Source organism: Cherax quadricarinatus, unplaced genomic scaffold (assembly GCF_038502225.1).
Source record: "Cherax quadricarinatus isolate ZL_2023a unplaced genomic scaffold, ASM3850222v1 Contig3357, whole genome shotgun sequence".
Lineage (NCBI taxonomy): Eukaryota > Metazoa > Arthropoda > Malacostraca > Decapoda > Parastacidae > Cherax > Cherax quadricarinatus.
In genome coordinates this window covers 14,146-36,042 of record NW_027198383.1, presented here as the reverse complement: position 1 = coordinate 36,042, position 21,897 = coordinate 14,146, and the positions used below count along the sequence as shown (strand labels likewise).

Sequence of the window (21,897 nt, the reverse complement as noted above, 5' to 3'; positions counted from 1 at the left end):
TTTGTGTGGAATTGGCCAAATTGCCAATTTCTGGCCACTTTATTGGGTAAGTGAATGGGTGGTTTCTTGTACTCAGTCAACAGAATAGAAGTAAGTAAATAATTAAGTTTATTCAGGCAAACACAAAAAAAGTTAAATAGATTATCATAAATAGCAGTGTATGTGTAGATTATGTATAGAGAACCTAGGATAACTCAGAAAAGTCAAAGTGACTTATTTCCAGTACCTGGCTTGGGCTTGCCATATATGATTTTTGGTAAATATTTTTTTTTTTTGTCAGTTGTTTGATGGGCTATCTTGTTGAAACTTTGGCAATGTATGATGGAAAGATGCTTGTTAACGTACACCAAAAATGAAACAAAAAAAACGGACAATAAATAAAAGAGTTCACTTCTCAGCCATTAGCTGCCTCTTTGCTGCATATTTTCACATGGCTTTTATGGTTGTATTCTTGTTTTTTTGGTCTCATTTGATAGAATGGAAGATATATTACAGAAGAAGATATAATTTTGATTGGTTTCACGACGAAAAGCACCTTGAAATTGAGCTTAAAGTAGTGGAAATGTTCAATTTTTGCTGATGTTCAATGAACTTTGTGTAAGTCAAGTTGGTTAATTGTATTAAGTGTATTCTAACCTAACCACTCTGTAATCCGGCACACTACAGGTCCCAATGATGCCGGATTTGTGATGGAGGACCTGTAAACAGAAAAGAGGAAATCAGCCCTAATATACATTATTTAGGTATGAATACTGGTCAGAGAGCCCATCGTAAGTCTGAGTCGTCGGTAAACAAGTACATCGCTAAGTGAGGAGAGACTGTACTTTATCTTCCCTCCTTGCTGGTGGCCCCACGTTTGACACAGACTCCTTCTTTGACTTTTTGACAGCAACCAGTTTATTGCACAAACTTTGATAATACTTCCTTTAGCACTCTTCACAGCCCTTTCTAACTCTACCTCTGTTATTCTCTCCACCTTTGCTACTCTAATCCAGCAACATCCCCTGCCCTGCAGTGCTGTATGACCCTAGTGGGTTTAGCACTTTTTTTAATTATGTATAACAATAATAATAATCTGAATAGCGTCTTGCAAACCTTGGGAATCTAAAACTACTGTACATTATCATCATCATCTGTGAGAAGAGCTAAACCATTAGAGGTCAAACAGTGCTTGGGAAATGGGATGTAGTCGAGTTTGATCCAAGGAAGAAGTAGATAGCTCATTTTCTTTGAATTAAGAGCCTTTCACCAGAATCAAGGCACTCCTTCCTCTTGAAGGGTTTGATTATTATTATATTCACCAGAAAAGCACTAAACCCATAGCCATACAGCACCTGAAGAATGGGAGGTAATCAGGTTTAATCCAAGGAAGGAAGATAGACTGTTATTGCGATCAAGAATCTTTCATTAGCATCAAGGCACCATGGTTGAAGGGCTTGAAGCTGCATGTACAACAAAGGAAGTACTGAACAAAGGTGTAACGGAGATTGTAGCCCAAAGAAGTGTATGTCATGAAAATACTGGCATCCATGTGAGATAAGTGTGATTTTAGGCAAACTTCCCATTCAAAGACTATATTGCAACTACCTTTCTTAACAAACATTGTCATCACTTAATATTTGTTTTTAGCATATGGAAAATGAAAGCTTTGGCTATGACAATACAGGACATAGTGATATTTACTGATTAAACATACATCATTTACTTATTTAAATCCTGTATCCAGATATGAGTCAGAGTTTCGGTTGACCATACAGATGCATAATTTTTTTTTATTTGATCCATCTAAACCATTTCTCTTCAAAGTTACTTTGAGTTGGAGATACATCATCAAATTCATTGTCATGAGATTTAAATTTTGAACTCCCTCTATCCACAAATTCTTTACCATCATCTAGTACTGGTGAACTCTGACCTGACTGAGTTTCCTCACACACATGCATCCTAATCTGGTTTAATGACTCCTCATCAAGTAAAGTCTTCATGTCACTTACCAACAGTTTTTGATACATTAGATTATGCTCTAAATGTAGGTTCAATGCAGTGCCTTCTGTCTTCTTAAGAATGTAATAACATTTTAGAAGGCATGTAGCAACAAATTGTAAACCTTTTTCTTTCCAAGACAATTTGGCACTTTTACTTTTGGTCATATTAGCAAAATTTTCATTACCTTGTTTCTGTGATTGGTTAACTGTATTGTTCAAACTCATAAAAGTCTGTGCATCACTAACTTCTGTGTCATCTGTTGGTAAAATCTGGCTAACAGAAAGTGAAACTGTTTCCTGATCAATTTTTACTGTTTCACTTGGAATGTGTGCAATCACAAGTTTCTCAACACTAGACAAAATTATATCATACATACACGCATAAACATATGCAAGTTTTATCCATACATGACAGTTCAGAGGATGAATGGTAACAAGCATTTGAGCTGCTCTTAGTGCCTCATTGTAGTTTCTTACCGCCAAGTTTACATCCACTAGAACTGAGCAACTTACTGTTGTCTGATCACTGTTTTTTGAAGTTGAATGTAATTCCTCTGCAAAATGAAGAGCTTCATATGGAGTTCCTTTCTTAATATGGCACCTAACTAAGCCTTCCAAACATTCTCTTCTACAAACTGTATGGTATGGAAGTAATATATTTAAAACTTCCTCATACTTTTTAACTGCAGCATTGTATTCTTTTTTAAGAAACAGATAGTCTGCACTATATTTCTGGGCACTTAATTTATCCTCAGAGGAGACCAGTTCATCAGCCTGAATTTCCATGAACCAGCCAGGGTCACAAACCCGAGCACTGTATGTTTCAACGATGGAGCAATGGTGACGCTCTTCTCCAAACAGGTCCTCATCTAAATCAGCAAATTCCATTCTAGAAACAAAAAGGCAATCATTTAAAAGACTATTATGCAATTTAAGTGCCACTATGGCCCGAGATGCAACAAATATGAATAAAAACTGAACAGACTTATTAGGTTTAGAATATACCGTATATCTTATGCTATATTAACGAACACCTGTGGCTCACAAAATCGCAATATCATGACCGCAAACAAACCACTCCTTTGCCAGACAACGCATCCTGCCATTCTTCAAGAGATTGAACTTACTTAATATACAAAATATACACACATTATTGTGCCCACTATGTATACAGAACATTAAACTCCAATATAAACCCTCCACTCAAACTTCTCCTAGACAGCTACAACAAAACACACGGGCATAACACGAGGCACAAAACACTTTTTGACATCCCTTGTGTTTGTCTCACACTATGCAAAAATGCAATGCATATAAAGGGCCCGAAGATCTGGAACTCTTTGCCCAAACCAGCAAGAGGTCCCCTGCCCACAAATCAATTTAGGACTATACTTAAAAATCATCTCATCTCTCAATAATAACCATACCCACACTATGCTAATCTCTAACCAGTTTTGAAGCAACTCTCCCAAATATATTATTACCCCTTAGCTGTTAAACCATTATTACATACCTAAAAATGTATGTTTGTATCATAAATTGTACTACAGTACTTGTCTACATTAAACTATCCCCTCAAGGAAGGTTCCTTGATGCTGGTGAGGGGCTCTTGATCTAGGGAATTGGATCTGTGTTCCATTTCCCTGAATTAAATCTGAATGCTTTCCCCATCCCCCACAGGTGCTGTATAACTCTGTGGGTTTAGTGCTTCCCCCTTGATTATAATAATAATAATACATTAAACTATGAAACTTATTAACTAAAAAATTTGGCTACATCATAGTAATAATAGAATAAAATACTGAATACAGTCTCTCCTCACTTAACAACAGAGTTCCATTCCTAAGACAATGTTAGTAAACGAATTCGTCACTAAACAAGGAGCATACTATAATGGTAGTGGGCTTGTATTAACCATCTTTGATACTGTTTTAATGTCACCTTTGCACCATTTATAACATTTTTAGTATACGTATTTTTAAATGTTTATACAGTAGTGTACTGTATATTGTAATAAACAGAATACAGGAAATCAGCTCTAATATACATTATTTAGGTATGCATACTGGTCAGAGAGCCCGTTGTAAGTCCAAGTCGTCGGTAAATGAGTATACATCGCTAAGGAAAAAAGACTTAATTATTGCATCTATTAAAGTAAAGAAAGAGGTATACATAAACGAGTGTCTTACCAAAAAACGTCAGAACCTCCTGTATAGAGTCAGAAAACTTAAGCGGGAGAATAATGACACAATACACCAATGCTTCACACGGGATGGGAAAATTCTTGTTAGGAAAACAAATGTAGGTCAACTGTACACAATCACGAACGAGAATGATCTATCACGATTTCTCATGGATACTAATCTTACAGAGAATAACTAAACAATGTCCAACTTAAAAGCCTACGTAGTGTAGTGTATGTTTTGCTCCATTATTGTTCAAATTTCATTGTGCAATCTCTTAGTAATTAAATAATCAACTACCTCATTTTGTGATTTTACTAGTAAGCATAAGTCACCTTATGTGATTTTGTTATTTACTATTGTTCGCTTAAACATTAGCTGAATTGATACTTTCTCTGTCCATATTACTACCTCATATGGGCTAATGAGAGCATAGGCAATGGGGTCGAAGAGGTATGGGGTAGGTTTAAAAATGTAGTGTTAGAGTGTTCAGCAGAAGTTTGTGGTTACAGGAAAGTGGGTGCAGGAGGGAAGAGGAGCGATTGGTGGAATGATGATGTAAAGAGAGTAGTAGGGGAGAAAAAGTTAGCATATGAGAAGTTTTTACAAAGTAGAAGTGATGCAAGGAGGGAAGAGTATATGGAGAAAAAGAGAGAGGTTAAGAGAGTGGTGAAGCAATGTAAAAAGAGAGCAAATGAGAGAGTGGGTGAGATGTTATCAACAAATTTTGTTGAAAATAAGAAAAAGTTTTGGAGTGAGATTAACAAGTTAAGAAAGCCTAGAGAACAAATGGATTTGTCAGTTAAAAATAGGAGAGGAGAGTTATTAAATGGAGAGTTAGAGGTATTGGGAAGATGGAGGGAATATTTTGAGGAATTGTTAAATGTTGATGAAGATAGGGAAGCTGTGATTTCGTGTATAGGGCAAGGAGGAATAACATCTTGTAGGAGTGAGGAAGAGCCAGTTGTGAGTGTGGGGGAAGTTCGTGAGGCAGTAGGTAAAATGAAAGGGGGTAAGGCAGCCGGGATTGATGGGATAAAGATAGAAATGTTAAAAGCAGGTGGGGATATAGTTTTGGAGTGGTTGGTGCAATTATTTAATAAATGTATGGAAGAGGGTAAGGTACCTAGGGATTGGCAGAGAGCATGCATAGTTCCTTTGTATAAAGGCAAAGGGGATAAAAGAGAGTGCAAAAATTATAGGGGGATAAGTCTGTTGAGTGTACCTGGTAAAGTGTATGGTAGAGTTATAATTGAAAGAATTAAGAGTAAGACGGAGAATAGGATAGCAGATGAACAAGGAGGCTTTAGGAAAGGTAGGGGGTGTGTGGACCAGGTGTTTACAGTGAAACATATAAGTGAACAGTATTTAGATAAGGCTAAAGAGGTCTTTGTGGCATTTATGGATTTGGAAAAGGCGTATGACAGGGTGGATAGGGGGGCAATGTGGCAGATGTTGCAAGTGTATGGTGTAGGAGGTAGGTTACTGAAAGCAGTGAAGAGTTTTTACGAGGATAGTGAGGCTCAAGTTAGAGTATGTAGGAAAGAGGGAAATTTTTTCCCAGTAAAAGTAGGCCTTAGACAAGGATGTGTGATGTCACCGTGGTTGTTTAATATATTTATAGATGGGGTTGTAAGAGAAGTAAATGCGAGGGTCTTGGCAAGAGGCGTGGAGTTAAAAGATAAAGAATCACACACAAAGTGGGAGTTGTCACAGCTGCTCTTTGCTGATGACACTGTGCTCTTGGGAGATTCTGAAGAGAAGCTGCAGAGATTGGTGGATGAATTTGGTAGGGTGTGCAAAAGAAGAAAATTAAAGGTGAATACAGGAAAGAGTAAGGTTATGAGGATAACAAAAAGATTAGGTGATGAAAGATTGAATATCAGATTGGAGGGAGAGAGTATGGAGGAGGTGAACGTATTCAGATATTTGGGAGTGGACGTGTCAGCGGATGGGTCTATGAAAGATGAGGTGAATCATAGAATTGATGAGGGAAAAAGAGTGAGTGGTGCACTTAGGAGTCTGTGGAGACAAAGAACTTTGTCCTTGGAGGCAAAGAGGGGAATGTATGAGAGTATAGTTTTACCAACGCTCTTATATGGGTGTGAAGCGTGGGTGATGAATGTTGCAGCGAGGAGAAGGCTGGAGGCAGTGGAGATGTCATGTCTGAGGGCAATGTGTGGTGTGAATATAATGCAGAGAATTCGTAGTTTGGAAGTTAGGAGGAGGTGCGGGATTACCAAAACTGTTGTCCAGAGGGCTGAGGAAGGGTTGTTGAGGTGGTTCGGACATGTAGAGAGAATGGAGCGAAACAGAATGACTTCAAGAGTGTATCAGTCTGTAGTGGAAGGAAGGCGGGGTAGGGGTCGGCCTAGGAAGGGTTGGAGGGAGGGGGTAAAGGAGGTTTTGTGTGCGAGGGGCTTGGACTTCCAGCAGGCATGCGTGAGCGTGTTTGATAGGAGTGAATGGAGACAAATGGTTTTTAATACTTGACGTGCTGTTGGAGTGTGAGCAAAGTAACATTTATGAAGGGATTCAGGGAAACCGGCAGGCCGGACTTGAGTCCTGGAGATGGGAAGTACAGTGCCTGCACTCTGAAGGAGGGGTGTTAATGTTGCAGTTTAAAAACTGTAGTGTAAAGCACCCTTCTGGCAAGACAGTGATGGAGTGAATGATGGTGAAAGTTTTTCTTTTTCGGGCCACCCTGCCTTGGTGGGAATCGGCCAGTGTGATAATAAAATGTGATAATAATTTTTTTAAATACTATCAATTGATATTACTTACTAAAATTAATAATTATCATTTTTACTAAAATTTCAATTTACTCTTAACATTTTTGACATTTAATAACCATTACTTGTCTAATTACCTTTACCTGTTTTAATACCACATTTACTATCCTAGATTACTCTTAATTACCTTGTACTGCCATATAACCTCAAGTATAACTACCAGTGCAATATTGAATGAAATAAACATTACTTTTTCACTTTTTTGTAATCATTATTACTTACTAAAATTTTATTAAACACCATATTTACTACCAGTCAATTTTACTTTTGTACATTAAACATTATTTTATACTTCCCATAACATTTTGTTGCCAAATTTTCAAGTTTGTATATTCAACCCCAACCTTTATATTATCCCTTGTACCTGTGTACCTGTCTACCATCTTACTATCATATTATAACCAAGACATTACCATTGTTATTTTTTTACTATTATTCTTTTGGTACTTTAATTGTGAATTTTATTTTGTCAATTTAAATCTAGTTATAATCTTGATCTTGTCAACAACCTATACCAGACTCTAGTGCAATTGCAAGTACCATTTCAAATTGTATTTTTATATTATAAGTTTATATTATAATTCCTACCATCTGTCCATTTAACTTTGCTTACCATTACTTAATTTTAGTCCCTTATATATTTTCTCCTTTATTTTAGCTTTATATAACTACCCTAGTTTATATATTCACAATTGTTAAAATAATCAAGGTGCTATTCTCAGGTGCTAAAGTAGAATAAGTTCACAATTTTGCCATTATATTCCAAAGCTCATTTATTTGATTACCACTTTATTGTTCACCACAACCTATATTAGTCCCTTTTATATTATAATTTTATACTATAATTCTAACTTTAAAAAATTACCTTTATAGTACTACCTACTATCATATTCCCAAGCTCCATTATTTGATCATCACTTTATTTGTATTAGTCCCTTAGCTCATTATTTACCTTAGCTCACATTTGTTAAATAATTCAGGTGCTATTTTTTAGCTTAAGACTATTTACTTTGTTTTATACTTAATTCTAACTATAGATTCACTACAAATCTTATGATTACAAGCATTGATCCTGATACCAACCTCTTATTTAATGACTTAAATGAATCAAACAGTTACTGTAATTACTACACTGCAGAACAATCAAAGGCACTTCTCAGTGCCAACAACAACATAACTATCTTTAACTACAATATCAGATCTTTAAGCAAGCATTACGATGACCTCATAGCATTACTAAATTCCTTACATGCCAATATGTCCATCATTACACTAACTGAAACCTGGCTAAAGCCTGATAGTACAGATGTCTATGCCATTCCTGGTTACACAGCCATACACAACTGTAGGCCAGACCAACAAGGGGGTGGCACAGCCATATACTACTCAGACCAACTAGAATGTATCACTAATACTTGCACAAGGGATGAACATGGGGAATATATAATAGCTAAATTCAAATCCAAATACCTACAAAAACCTCTCACATTGATAAACATCTACAGAGTTCCACAGTCAAACATTAGCCAATTTAGTCAAAATCTAGGAAGTATGATAACTGATGCACGCATGAACAAAGATCACTTACTACTCTCAGGTGACTTCAATATAAATCTCCTGCAAGACCAGGACCCACACGTTACTGAATTCACAAACACAATGAGTAACTGTATGTTACTACCAACAGTAACAAAACCTACAAGAGTTACAGAGACTAGTGTTTCCCTACTTGACCACATCTGGACCAACACCATATCCCCTTTAAAATCAGGCATAATTACAGATAATACCACAGACCACTACCCTACTTTCCTCATAACAACTCTTGGTAAACTACCCCAAGACACTACTAAAGTCACCTTCAGACTTCACAATGAGGCAGCCATTAATAACTTCACAACAGCAGTAGCAAACATTGATTGGCACACTGAGCTAGAAATCTATACAGATATTGACGAATGTATTAATAATTTTCTAAAAAAGACCCAATACCTCTATAACAAGCACTGCCCTAAAAAAACTAAACAGATGACAGCTAAGAGACTGAACAGTCCCTGGCTAACACCCAGCATTCTCAAATCCATAAATACAAAACACCAATATGAAAAACAGTACAGAATGGGTCACATAACCAGAGACCAAACAAAACGTTACTCGTCAATCCTAACCAGCCTGATAAGAAGGGCAAAAAAATTGTATTATGAGAACAGATTATCCAACTTACGAGGTGATATAAAAAAGACCTGGAAAACCCTATCAGAAATTCTGGGAACAAAAAAGATATCACGAAATAGCGAAATAAAATTAGCAAAATCAGATGAACCCCAACTCCCACCAACAGAAACAGCAAACAGACTCAATGATTTCTTCTCCACTATAGGACAAAACCTTGCCAATAAAATCCCAAGCTCAGATACCCCACCAAATGACTACCTCACCGGCAACTACCCGAACACACTGTTCCTAGCTCCGACTAACCCATACGAAGTCTCCCTTATTATCAACGCACTAAAAAACAAGGCAGGAGATTTAAATACCTTACCACCCTTTATATACAAAAAAGTGTCACAAGTGCTATCACCAATCATTGCAACACTCTTTAACAAATCCATTGAATCCTCCACCTTCCCTACAGTACTCAAAATAGCAAGGGTCACCCCGATCCACAAAGGAGGAGACCAAACAGAGTTGAATAACTATAGGCCAATATCCAACTTACACCCTCTCTCAAAAATCTTCGAAAAATTAATTCATAAACGAATCTACTCCTACCTTATCTCCCAAAACATACTCAACCCCTGCCAATTTGGATTCAGGCCTAATAAAAATACTAATGATGCTATTATACACATGCTAGAACATATATACACTGCAATAGAGAAAAAAGAAGTCCCACTGGGGATCTTCATTGACTTACGTAAAGCTTTTGATACAGTTGACCATGACTTGCTCCACGTAAAATTGTCACACTATGGTATAAGAGGGCACTCCCTCAACTACCTCAAGTCATACCTCAGCAACAGAAGCCAATATGTGTACGCAAATGGGGCAAACTCTTCTGCGCAACCAATTACAGTTGGTGTCCCACAGGGAAGTGTCCTTGGCCCTCTTCTCTTTCTCCTATACATAAATGACCTTCCAAATGCTTCGCAATTACTCAAACCCACACTATTTGCAGATGACACTACATACGTCTTCTCTCACCCGAGCCCAGTCACGCTAGCCAATACTGTAAATACCGAATTACAGAAAATATCTACCTGGATGAGGACTAACAAACTTACACTAAACATTGACAAAACCTACTTCATTCAGTTTGGTAACAGAGCTACAGATGTCCCTCTTAACATAATGATAAACGGATCACCTATCACAAAGCTAACAGAGGGAAAATTCTTAGGAATCCACCTTGATAATAGACTCAAATTTCATACACATATACAACAAATTTCTAAGAAAATTTCCAAGACTGTAGGCATACTATCGAAGATACGGTACTATGTTCCACAGTCAGCCCTCCTGGCCCTATATCACTCTCTTATTTACCCCTATCTCACCTATGGAATTTGTGCATGGGGCTCAACAACAATTAACCATCTCAGACCACTAATTACCCAACAAAAGGCTGCAGTTAGAATGATAACAAATTCTCACTACAGGCAGCACACTCCACCAATATTCAATACACTAAACCTACTCACCATACAAAACATCCATACTTATTACTGCACCTATTACATACATAGAACACTTAACTCTGATATTAACCCTCCCCTCAAACATCTCCTTGCCAACCTCAACAGAACACATGACCATAACACAAGGCACAGATCACTCTTTGATGTTCCTCGTGTCCATCTCACACTATGCAAAAACTCAATGCACATAAAAGGCCCTAAAATCTGGAATTCATTACCTGTAAATATAAAAGAAACACTACCTGTTTATAAATTCAAGTCTCTTCTCAAAGATCACTTACTCACCCAAAACCAAATAAATACTGAATAACTGAACCTTATAAATTGTATATCTTAAATGTTTCTCACAATTATATCACATAAATGTTAAACCTAAAACCCAATCTAACTTTATTATTTTTTAAATACACTACCTAACAGAATACTCCATACAACTGAATGTACAGCAATGCATGCAACCATATGACCTGTCTTTGTAATACTCATTTGTGCTTTATAGTAATCTGTTTACAATAATGTTTTATCACTGAATTCATCATTGCTTAGTTAATCTTAAGTTAATTTTAAGCCAGCCCGTAATGCTATGCATAGTATAAGTGGCTTTGGCATGCTGCTCTTATCTGTATTTTTTTGTACCTCTGTATGTGTGCTCAAATTGGAAATAAATAAATAAATAAATAAATAAATAAATAAATATATACATGTATATGTTTGGGGCACTACGCGAGAGAACGTATATATACATTTGGACTGTTTAAGGGTTAAGTATTAGGTTAAGTCTGCCTGAAATGCCCTGGCATGATAGTGGCTTTCTTTGTACCAGTCAAATTATGAAATGTAAACACACACAGTAACCTCTGCAAATAAACTTTTGTTGTTGATGTTGTTGTTTTGTGGGGCTTGAACTCGCAGCAAATGAGTCGTAAAACTCCAGATCGACGAGTTAGCCACTGGGCCAGCTGGATACATAAGATTCATCCAACTAGGTTAGCATGGGTTCACATGCTAACAACAATGCTGTGAACATAGAGAACACTGTATGAGCATGAAGAGACCTGTACAGTAAGTAATAGTGTAGACTATCAACTATAATCGGGTCTGTGATACAGATAATACTATTAATCTAGGGTAACCCAAGAAAGATTAGCAATGTTTCTTACTTCCATTAAGACTGCTTTGGAACTCTTTCTCAGGATGCACCTAATCCACAGCAGTCAGCTAGCACCAAATGGTTACTTACAGCTAGGTAAACAGAAGCAACATGTTACAGACTTGGCTAAGGTTACCAACTATGTCCCTTCAAGGGAAGTTTCTTGATGCTGGTGAGGGGCTCTTGATCTAGGGAATTGAATCTGTGTTCTGGTTCCCTTAATTGAGCCTGAATACCTTCCATCCCCACCCCAGGTTTAGTGCTCCCCCATGATTAGCAGAGCTCCAGAATTAGTTTACATTTTACAATACATATAAACTGTGTACACCACACAATAAGCAAGTACTTTTGTGTAAACTGTTATTTTGCGAGATATTGGCTAAAACAGTATGCTTATTCCGGCTGCTCAGAATTAAGTACAGTAGTATGTAAATTTTAGGATTAGTTAGCCCAAAATGCTCTGCATATTAAGTGGTTTTCTTTGAGCATTCAAATGTATCACATTATTATTGTATCACAAAAGTAATCAAATGAACTATAAACTCAATCATTGTAACTCCTATGTATGCTTCATAGAACTAAAGATTATTATTATTATTATGTATTATTATTATTATTGGCTATAGTTGCCAACAGCTACTCAGCAGAAATCGAACAGGTCAGGTAAGTTACATGAGCTGAAAACACCATCCATCTTTATTTACATTAAGCCAGGTGCAAGACATGCCTCAGTATGCTGTGGAACCTAAATAAATGTATTAATTTTCCTTATATCTCCCAAAATAACAATTCACACAAGAAATTTGTGGTATATATTTTAATTCCAACATTCATAGGAATGTGCTAAACCCATAAGGGTCATAAAGTGTCTACAATAACAGAAGACATTCAGGCTCAATTCAGAGAACTGGAGCACAGGTCCGGTTCCTTTGATCAAGAGCACTTCACCAGCACCTCCCTTAGGGGAGATTGTATATATGCATATAAAAGTGTAAAATAGTGGCTGAATTTCAACTCGTACACAGTTGTAGGTATTATATCATCATGCTGATGATTCAAGTCTAGACTTGTCGGGGATTGAACTCGGCACCTTAGGTTATGAGCCTGATGTGCCACGATCCAGCTATAGATATACCTCATGAGACAATCACCTTGCCTCACAATACACACTCTGCCTCACAATACATGCTCTGCCTCACAATACATGCTCTGCCTTACAATACATGCTCTGCCTCACAATACACACTCTGCCTCACAATACATGCCCTGCCTCACAATACACATTCTGCCTCACAATACATGCCCTGCCTCACTACAATACATACCCTGCCTCACTACAATACAAACCCTGCCTCACTACAATACATGCTCTGCCTCACTACAATACACAGCCTGCCTCACTACAATACACTCTCTGCCTCACTACAATACATACCCTGCCTCTCTACAATTCACACCCTGCCTCACTACAATACATGCCCAGCCTCACAATACACACCCAGCCTAACTACAATACACACCTTGCCTCACAATACACACATTGCCTCACAATACATGCCCTGCCTCAATACAATACATGCCCTGCCCCATAATACATGTTCTGCCTCACAATACATGCCCTGCCTCACTACATGCTCTCCCTCACAATACATGCCCTGCCTCACTACAATACATGCTCTGCCTCAATACGCGCTCTGCCGGGATATTAACAAGGTCTTGAGGATATCTCTCCAAGAGAGAACCCGCAGTAATGGATTTAAATTAGATAAGTTTAGATTTAGAAAGGACATAGGAAAGTATTGGTTTGGAAATAGGGTAGTTGATGAGTGGAACAGTCTACCTAGTTGGGTTACTGAGGCTAGGACTTTGGGTAGTTTCAAATTTAGGTTGGATAAGTACATGAGTGGGAGGGGTTGGATTTGAGAGGGACTTGCACATCGGAGCTTGTTTCTTGGGTGGCATTGAAAATTGGGTTGGTCAAATGTTTGTTAGTGGGATGAATTGTAAAGGACCTGCCTAGTACGGGCCAACAGGCCTGCTGCAGTGTTCCTCCTTTCTTATGTTCTTATGTTCTTAATACATGCTCTGCCTCACATTACACGCCCTGCCTCACATTACATGCCCTGCCTCACAACAATACACACCCTGCCTCACTACAATACATGCTCTGCCTCACTACAATACATGCTCTGCCTCATAAAACATGCCCTGCCTCACTACAATACACACTCTGCCTCACAATACACTCCCTGCCTCACTACAATACACACGCTGCCTCACTACAATACACGCTCTGACTCACAATATATGCCCTGCCTCACTACAATACACACTCTGCCTCAATACACACCCTGCCTCACTACAATACATGCCCTGCCTCACTACAACACAAACCCTGCCTCACTAAAATACATGCCCTACCTCTCTACAATACACGCCTTGCCTCACAATACATACCCTGCCTCACACTACACACCCTGCCTCACACTACACACCCTGCCTCACACTACACACCCTGCCTCACTACAGTACAGTGGACCCCCGGTTAACGATATTTTTTCACTCCATAAGTATGTTCAGGTGCCAGTACTGGCCGAATTTATTCCCATAAGGAATATTGTGAAGTAGATTAGTCCATTTCAAACCCCCAAACATACACGTACAAATGCACTTACATAAATACACTTACATAATTGGTCGCATTCGGAGGTAATCGTTATGCGGGGGTCCACTGTATATGCTCTGCCGCGCAATACAAGCCCTGCCTCACTACAATACATGCCCTGCCTCTACAATACACACCCTGCCTCAATACAATACACACCATGCCTCACTACAATACATGCCCTGACTCACTACAATACACACCCTGCCTCACTACAATACATGCCCTGCCTCTCTACAATACACGCCCTACCTCACAATACACGCCCTGCCTCACTACAATACAAGCCCTGCCTCACTACAATACATGCCCTGCCTCTACAATACACACCCTGCCTCAATACAATACACACCATGCCTCACTACAATACATGCCCTGCCTCACTACAATACACGCCCTGCCTCACTACAATACATGCCCTGCCTCTCTACAATACACGCCCTACCTCACAATGCATGCTCTGCCTCACAAGTACCTCGACAAGTGTGACCATGGCGTAATAGCGCACAAAATGCGTGCTAAAGGAATAACAGGAAAAGTCGGTCGATGGATTTATAATTTCCTCACTAACAGAACACAGAGAGTAGTCGTCAACAGAGTAAAGTCCGAGGCAGCTACGGTGAAAAGCTCTGTTCGACAAGGCACAGTACTCGCTCCCATCTTGTTCCTCATCCTCATATCTGACAGACAAGGATGTCAGCCACAGCACAGTGTCTTCCTTTGCAGATGACACGCGAATCTGCATGACAGTGTCTTCCATTGCAGACACTGCAAGGCTCCAGGTGGACATCAACCAAATCTTTCAGTGGGCTGCAGAAAACAATATGAAGTTCAACGATGAGAAATTTCAATTACTCAGATATGGTAAACATGAGGAAATTAAAACTTCATCAGAGTACAAAACAAATTCTGGCCACAAAACAGAGCGAAAAACCACCGTCAAAGACCTGGGAGTGATCATGTCAGAGGATCTCACCTTCAAGAACCATAACATTGTATCAATTGCATCTGCTAGAAAAATGACAGGATGGATAATGAGAACCTTCAAAACTAGGGAGGCCAAGCCCATGATGACACTCTTCAGGTCGCTTGTTCTATCTAGGCTGGGATATTGCTGCACACTAACAGCACCTTTCAAGGCAGGTGAAATTGCTGACCTAGAAAATGTACAGAGAACCTTCACGGCGCGCATAACGGAGATAAAACACCTCAATTACTGGGAGCGCTTGAGGTTCCTGAACCTCCATTCCCTGGAACGCAGGCGGGAGAGATACATGATTATATACACCTGGAAAATCCTAGAGGGACTAGTGCCAAACTTGCACACAAAAATCACTCACAATGAAAGCAAAAGACTCGGCAGACGATGCAACATCCCCTCAATGAAAAGCAGGGGTGTCACTAGCATGTTAAGAGACAATACAATAAGTGTCAGGGGCCCGAGACTGTTCAACTGCCTCCCAGCATACATAAGGGGGATTACCAATAGACCCCTGGCTGTCTTCAAGCAGGCACTGGACAAGCACCTAAAGTCGGTTCCTGACCAGCCAGGCTGTGGCTCGTACGTTGGATTGCGTGCAGCCAGCAGTAACAGCCTGGTTGATCAGGCTCTGAGCCACCAGGAGGCCTGGTCACAGACCAGGCCGTGGGGGCATAGACCCCCGGAACTCACTCCAGGTAAACACGTTCTGCCTCACTACAATACATGCCCAGCCTCAGCCTCACTATAATACACACCCTACTTCACAATACATGCCCTGCCTCATAATACACACTGCCTCACAATACACGCTCTGCCTCGCAGTACACGCCCTGCCTCACTACAATACATCCCTTGCCTGACAATACACGCCCTGCCTCACAATACATGCCCTGCCTTACTACACTGCACACTCTGCCTCACTACACTACACGCCCTGCTTCATAAATACACGCTCTGCCTCACTTCACTACACGCTCTGCCTCACTTCACTACACGCCCTGTTTCACTACACTACACACCCTGCCTCAACACTACACGCCTTGCCTCCCAATACACGCTCTGCCTCACTACACTACATGCCCTGCCTCACTACACTACACGTCCTGCCTCACAATACACACTCTGCCTTACAATACATGCTCTGCCTCACTTCACTACACGCCCTGACTCACAATACATTCCCTGCCTCACTACACTCCACGCCCTGCCTCACAATACATATCCTGCCTCACAATACACTCTCTGCCTCACACTACATACCCTGCCTCACTACACTACACGTCCTGCTTCACAATACACGCTCTGCCTCACACTACACGCCCTGCCTCACTACACACGCCCTGCCTCACTACACACGCCCTGCCTCACTACACACTGAAAAGCAGGGGTGTCACTAGCACGTTAAGAGACCATACAATAAGTGTCAGGGGCCCGAGACTGTTCAACTGCCTCCCAGCACACATAAGGGGGATTACCAACAGACCCCTGGCAGTCTTCAAGCTGGCACTGGACAAGCACCTAAAGTCAGTTCCTGATCAGCCGGGCTGTGGCTCGTACGTTGGTTTGCGTGCAGCCAGCAGCAACAGCCCGGTTGATCAGGCTCTGATCCACAAGGAGGCCTGGTCACAGACCGGGCCGCGGGGGCGTTGACCCCCGGAACTCTCTCCAGGTAAACTCCAGGTAAACACGCCCTGCCTCACTACACTACACGTCATGCCTCACAATACACGCTCTGCCTCACAATACATGTCCTGCCTCACACTACATGCCCTGCCTCACTGCACTACATGCCCTGCTTCACTACACTACATGTCCTGCCTCACAATATATGCTCTGCCTCACACTGCATGTCCTGCCTCACTGCACTACACGTCTTGCCTCACTGCACTACATGCCCTACCTCACTACACTACACATCTTGCCTCACTGCACTACATGCCCTACCTCACTACACTACACATCTTGCCTCACTGCACTACATGCCCTGCCTCACTACACTACACGTCTTCCCTAACTGAACTACACGCCTTGCCTCACTGCACTACACGTCTTGCCTCACTACACTACACGTCTTGCCTCACTGCACTACACGCCTTGCCTCACTGCACTACACGTCTTGCCTCACTGCACTACACGCCTTGCCTCACTGCACTACACGCCTTGCCTCACTGCACTACACGTCTTGCCTCACTACACTACACGTCTTGCCTCACTGCACTACACGCCTTGCCTCACTGCACTACACGTCCTGTCTCACTACACTACACGTCTTGCCTCACTACACTACACGTCTTGCCTCACTGCACTACACGTCTTGCCTCACTGCACTACACGCCTTGCCTCACTGCACTACACGCCTTGCCTCACTGCACTACACGTCTTGCCTCACTACACTACACATCTTGCCTCACTGCATTACATGCCTTGCCTCACTGCACTACACGCCTTGCCTCACTACACTACACGCCTTGCCTTACTGCACTACACGTCCTGCCTCACTGCACTACATGTCTTGCCTCACGGCACTACACGCCCTGCCTCACTATACTACACGTCTTGCCTCACTGCACTACACGTCCTGCCTCACTACACTACACGTCCTGTCTCACTACACTACACGTCTTGCCTCACTGCACTACACGCCTTGCCTCACTGCACTACACGTCCTGTCTCACTACACTACACGTCTTGCCTCACTGCATTACATGCCTTGCCTCACTGCACTACACGTCTTGCCTCACTGCACTACACGTCTTGCCTCACTGCACTACACGCCTTGCCTCACTGCACTACACGCCTTGCCTCACTGCACTACACGTCTTGCCTCACTGCACTACATGCCTTGCCTCACTACACTACACGTCTTGCCTCACTGCACTACACGCCTTGCCTCACTGCACTACACGTCTTGCCTCACTGCACTACATGCCTTGCCTCACTACACTACACGCCTTGCCTCACTGCACTACACGCCTTGCCTCACTGCACTACACGTCTTGCCTCACTGCATTACATGCCTTGCCTCACTACACTACACGTCTTGCCTTACTGCACTACACGTCCTGCCTCACTGCACTACATGTCTTGCCTCACGGCACTACACGCCCTGCCTCACTATACTACACGTCTTGCCTCACTGCACTACACGTCTTGCCTCACTGCACTACACGTCTTGCCTCACTGCACTACACGTCCTGCCTCACTGCACTACATGTCTTGCCTCACGGCACTACACGCCCTGCCTCACTATACTACACGTCTTGCCTCACTGCACTACACGCCTTGCCTCACTGCACTACACGCCTTGCCTCACTGCACTACACGTCTTGCCTCACTGCACTACACGCCTTGCCTCACTGCACTACACGTCTTGCCTCACTGCACTACATGTCTTGCCTCACGGCACTACACGCCCTGCCTCACTATACTACACGTCTTGCCTCACTGCACTACACGCCTTGCCTCACTGCACTACACGTCTTGCCTCACTGCATTACATGCCTTGCCTCACTGCACTACACGTCTTGCCTCACTACACTACACGTCTTGCCTTACTGCACTACACGTCCTGCCTCACTACACTACAAGTCTTGCATTACTGCACTACACGTCTTGCCTCACTACACTACACGTCTTGCCTTACTGCACTACACGTCCTGCCTCACTACACTACACGTCTTGCCTTACTGCACTACACGTCCTGCCTCACTACACTACACGTCTTGCCTTACTGCACTACACATCCTGCCTCACTACACTACAAGTCTTGCCTCACTACACTACACGTCTTGCCTCACTACACTACAAGTCTTGCCTCACTACACTACAAGTCTTGCCTCACTACACTACACGTCTTGCCTCACTACAAGTCTTGCCTCACTACACTACAAGTCTTGCCTCACTACACTACACGCCTTGCCTCACTACAAGTCTTGCCTCACTACACTACAAGTCTTGCCTCACTACACTACACGCCTTGCCTCACTACACTACAAGTCTTGCCTCACTACACTACACGTCTTGCCTCACTACACTACACGTCTTGCCTCACTACACTACACGTCTTGCCTCACTACACTACAAGTCTTGCCTCACTACACTACACGTCTTGCCTCACTACACTACACGTCTTGCCTCACTACAAGTCTTGCCTCACTACACTACAAGTCTTGCCTCACTACACTACAAGTCTTGCCTCACTACACTACAAGTCTTGCCTCACTACACTACACGCCTTGCCTCACTACACTACAAGTCTTGCCTCACTACACTACAAGTCTTGCCTCACTACACTACAAGTCTTGCCTCACTACACTACACTACACGTCTTGCCTCACTACAAGTCTTGCCTCACTACACTACATGCCTTGCCTCACTACACTACAAGTCTTGCCTCACTACACTACACGTCTTGCCTCACTACACTACAAGTCTTGCCTCACTACGCTACAAGTCTTGCCTCACTACACTACACGTCTTGCCTCACTACAAGTCTTGCCTCACTACACTACACGCCTTGCCTCACTACACTACAAGTCTTGCCTCACTACACTACACGCCTTGCCTCACTACACTACAAGTCTTGCCTCACTACACTACAAGTCTTGCCTCACTACACTACAAGTCTTGCCTCACTACACTACAAGTCTTGCCTCACTACACTACAAGTCTTGCCTCACTACACTACAAGTCTTGCCTCACTACACTACACGTCTTGCCTCACTACACTACAAGTCTTGCCTCACTACACTACAAGTCTTGCCTCACTACACTACAAGTCTTGCCTCACTACACTACACGCCTTGCCTCACTACACTACACGCCTTGCCTCACTACACTACAAGTCTTGCCTCACTACACTACAAGTCTTGCCTCACTACACTACACGTCTTGCCTCACTACAAGTCTTGCCTCACTACACTACAAGTCTTGCCTCACTACACTACAAGTCTTGCCTCACTACACTACAAGTCTTGCCTCACTACACTACACGCCTTGCCTCACTACACTACAAGTCTTGCCTCACTACACTACACGTCTTGCCTCACTACAAGTCTTGCCTCACTACACTACAAGTCTTGCCTCACTACACTACAAGTCTTGCCTCACTACACTACACGCCTTGCCTCACTACACTACAAGTCTTGCCTCACTACACTACACGTCTTGCCTCACTACACTACAAGTCTTGCCTCACTACACTACAAGTCTTGCCTCACTACACTACAAGTCTTGCCTCACTACACTACACGCCTTGCCTCACTACACTACAAGTCTTGCCTCACTACACTACACGTCTTGCCTCACTACAAGTCTTGCCTCACTACACTACAAGTCTTGCCTCACTACACTACACGTCTTGCCTCACTACAAGTCTTGCCTCACTACACTACAAGTCTTGCCTCACTACACTACACGCCTTGCCTCACTACACTACACGCCTTGCCTCACTACACTACACGCCTTGCCTCACTACACTACACGTCTTGCCTCACTACAAGTCTTGCCTCACTACACTACAAGTCTTGCCTCACTACACTACACGTCTTGCCTCACTACAAGTCTTGCCTCACTACACTACAAGTCTTGCCTCACTACACTACAAGTCTTGCCTCACTACACTACAAGTCTTGCCTCACTACATTCACGTCTTCCCTCACAATACACGGCTGCCTCAATACATATCCTGCCTCATAATACTCACCGTCCCCCAGTACTCATCCTGGCTCATGAAACTTTACTGAATGAACCTAAGGTGTGTGGCCAGGTGGCCAGGTGGCTAAAGCTCCCGCTTCACACACGGAGGGCCCGGGTTCGATTCCCGGCGGGTGGAAACATTTCGACACGTTTCCTTACACCTATTGTCTTGTTCACCTAGCAGCAAATAGGTACCTGGGTGTTAGTCGACTGGTGTGGGTCGCATCCTGGGGGACAAGATTAAGGACCCCAATGGAAATAAGTTAGACAGTCCTCGATGACGCACTGACTTTCTTGGGTTATCCTGGGTGGCTAACCCTCCGGGGTTAAAAATCCGAACGAAATCTTATCTTAATTCTACCTAATATTACTTAAAGCCATTGTAAAGGTTTAAATTTATGAGAACTAAATACTTGTTGTTGATGTTGTTGGGTTTATAAGGGCCACTGACAGTGTAAGCCGTATCGAGTCCAACTTGTCGATGGTATTTTTTTTTATATTTTATTTAAAACTCAGGTACAAAATATATGGGTACATAATCAATATGTAACAAGATACAGGCAGCAAAACAATAATCTGCTGTGACTACACAAATACCGAAGAAGCATATATATAATGACATCAGAACTGGCTGCACTCAAATCAAACACTACTCTTATGTACTGTGCTTCACTTGAAAAGAAGATACTCTTATTAAAAAACGATAGAGTCCTACCTAGTAATGCTTACACTTCCCCCCCCCCCT

General features: G+C 42.0%; 1 protein-coding gene across 6 annotated transcripts; it reads right to left on the bottom strand.

Moving 5' to 3' along the window:
- Positions 1-1,653: 1,653 nt before the first annotated feature.
- LOC138852011 (zinc fingers and homeoboxes protein 1-like) lies at positions 1,654-21,615 on the bottom strand. 6 transcript variants are annotated; one of them, XM_070081616.1, is made up of 3 exons: positions 21,566-21,615; positions 11,514-11,675; positions 1,654-2,874 (listed from the first exon to the last, which is right to left on the bottom strand). In XM_070081616.1, exon 3 carries the CDS (start codon positions 2,871-2,873, stop codon positions 1,773-1,775), a length of 1,101 nt encoding a protein of 366 aa, XP_069937717.1. In that variant the 5' UTR covers position 2,874; positions 11,514-11,675; positions 21,566-21,615; the 3' UTR covers positions 1,654-1,772. The 6 variants fall into 6 exon arrangements, with proteins under 6 accessions (XP_069937717.1, XP_069937718.1, XP_069937719.1 ...); XM_070081617.1 differs by having other exon boundaries at positions 21,514-21,594; XM_070081618.1 differs by lacking the exon at positions 21,566-21,615 and adding an exon at positions 21,160-21,384.
- Positions 21,616-21,897: the final 282 nt, after the last annotated feature.

Coding starts and splice junctions, on each gene's coding strand:
- LOC138852011 (XM_070081614.1), bottom strand. CDS start 21,533: ATGGCTTTAAGTAATATTAG. Junction 2,875..21,513: donor ATGGCTTTAAGTAATATTAG/GTAGAATTAAGA, acceptor TTTTGTTTCTAG/AATGGAATTTGCTGATTTAG.